The sequence below is a fragment of the Wasmannia auropunctata genome, unplaced genomic scaffold (genome assembly GCF_000956235.1).
Source record: "Wasmannia auropunctata unplaced genomic scaffold, wasmannia.A_1.0 LD335789.1, whole genome shotgun sequence".
Taxonomy (NCBI): Eukaryota; Metazoa; Arthropoda; class Insecta; order Hymenoptera; family Formicidae; genus Wasmannia; species Wasmannia auropunctata.
In genome coordinates, this window is record NW_012027101.1 from 11,613 (window position 1) to 13,985 (window position 2,373).

At 33.9% G+C, this 2,373-nt stretch overlaps 1 protein-coding gene across 1 annotated transcript; it reads left to right on the plus strand.

Annotated features, from left to right (window-relative positions):
* Window positions 1–323: 323 nt before the first annotated feature.
* On the plus strand, window positions 324–2,175 carry LOC105456052 (serine/threonine-protein kinase RIO3-like; the record flags this gene model as incomplete). Its single annotated transcript, XM_011699825.1, has 3 exons — window positions 324–549; window positions 618–724; window positions 1,760–2,175. Coding segments are annotated over 3 exons (609 nt in total), but the record flags the coding sequence as incomplete, so codon positions are not given.
* Between the last annotated feature and the right edge of the window lie 198 nt (window positions 2,176–2,373).

Below are 2,373 nucleotides of genomic sequence, written 5' to 3' on the forward strand. Positions count from 1 at the left end.
TCAGACGTGTGCTCTTCCGATCTCAAAAGATTGAAAGTATTTTATATTTTGTAATTCAAATACTAAGATTCCTAGTATTTTGTATTTTGTATTTTGTATTTTAAATACTTTAATGATGTATTTTGCCCAGCCCTGAATACAGGCAATATACTCTTAAAAAATGTACACTGATCGCCATAGTGGTTGGACCCCCCTTGGTTTTCTTTTAACAAAATACACACTCGACAGACGTGGGCTTTGTTATATCATAAGAATATCGTAATCCGAAATGTTGTCCCAATTGACGCTAAAAGCATGAAATCGAAACGTCCGTCTGGTTTTAACTTCTCTGCCTGAAGTCACTCTTCTTTTTTTGTATCAACAGGGAATTGAAGAAATGTTTCGACGAGGACAACGTATTGAACCAGGTGGATCAGCTGGGAGAGACGTACGACGCGAGTGACACTGGCAACGACGAAGTAATAGCGAATTTGTTGCAGACCCAATTTAATCGCGAGTACGACACGATGTTGAAGCGCACGGAGGACAAGTTCAATCGTGACTCAAAAGGTAACTAAGAGACATATATGTCAATTCTCTGTCTGTACGATTATTTACAGAGTTCTTCCTTGTTTCAGTGAGCATCTCATATAGCAATTACCGTAGTTCTTTGTACGATGCCAAGGACGAAGATAATGCAAATCCTAACGTGGACGACAGTAAGAGGGACTTTGATCGTTTTGTCGTAAGTGCTGACGCAAAATGATAAATTTAAATACGTAAGATGTCTTATATACAGGGTTGGAAAGTTACTTTGTAAAAGTAACTAGTTACAGTTACAGTTTTTGTCTCTCAAAAAGTAACTATAGTTATCGTTACAAGTTACTCTGAAAAGTAACATGTTATAGTTACTCAAAAAGTAATGAATCGCTACTTTTCAGTTACTTTTAATAGAACAATATTAGCATTATAAAAAAAGATTTACATTTACATATTATATAATCTTATTTAAAAAGGAAAAGTAATGCGCGTATTTAAATATGAGCATTTAAATATTTATTGCACAATTACAATGAATATTATGATTAGGTGATTGAGCAAAAGTGTTGCATAATTTTGAAAGTAATGATTTGACATATATAAAGTAACTGTAAAAGTAGCTATTGAATTAGTTACTAGTTACTTAAAAAATCTAAGTTAAGTTACAGTTAAGTTACACATGGAAAGAAAGAAGCTACAGTTATTGAAAAAAAGTAACTGTAACTTCGTTACAAGTAACGAGTTACTTCCCAACCCTGTTTATATATATGCAAATTTTGCACTTAGGGCTTTTACTTTTTACTTTTACTTCGAATATTCAAAGCTTCGACGTTAACTTCGACCTTTCGAAGCTTAAGGTGCCTTCGAACCTTTAAAGTTTTGAAAAATACATTAAAAATTTGAATTTTTTAAATTGGATTGATCATTATCTTATTTACACATGTATCAAGTTTAATTATTAAATTATAATATTTTAGGTTATAATACTTTCAAATTTTTTAGGAACAATTTCGTAAATATATTAATTTTTATTTACAATTATTTGTAAATTTTCTGAATAAATTTATTATCTGCACAAATGTATTTTTCGAAACTTTGAAGCTTTGAAAGAATTCGAAGATTTTAATGCCGAAGCTTCGAAGCAAATCACCAGCTTTAATTATAAGAATTCATTAACAATGTATCGACATACAATACCAAGTTAGAAGGTATGTTAAATACATTGTTTTTCTTTTTCCAGAGCATAGAGAAGGAATATGCCTCGATACCACGCTGCGGCTACAAAAAGATGGGAAAAGATTCTCAGATCGTTACGAAGCACGACATCCTGATGTCTTCCAGGATCAACGCCTGCCGCGTATTGCAATTCCCACCGGGGATTCACACGGGAGACACGGGCGGTTTTGACGTGAAACTGAACAACAAGGTGTACAACACCCTGCGCGCCTACAGTCGCGCGCAGTACTCCAAGGAGAGGGCAAAAGTCTCGCCGAAATCCAAAACTCATCCGAAATAGAGTGTCGATGCCTCAAGTCAATGGACGGTTTCTTCCTGATAGCGGTATTCCGTATCTCGTTGACAGGCGATATACACATCTCGTGGTATCTTTATTTCATCAAAATATCGCGCTAATAAAAATCAATTCGGCATTTTAAATTTGTTAAAAAATTATTTCGCCATGCAATCAAATGTATTTAAGGCGATGCTGGAAGGTAAAAATTACCGACAATTGCAGTTGGAACGATAACTTCGAAAATACTGAATGGAATTAAAATCGCTTTTACAGGATTGAAATAGACATAAAATGTAATGGGGCGAGCTATTTTTTTGTAGTGAAAACACAAAAAATTAAAA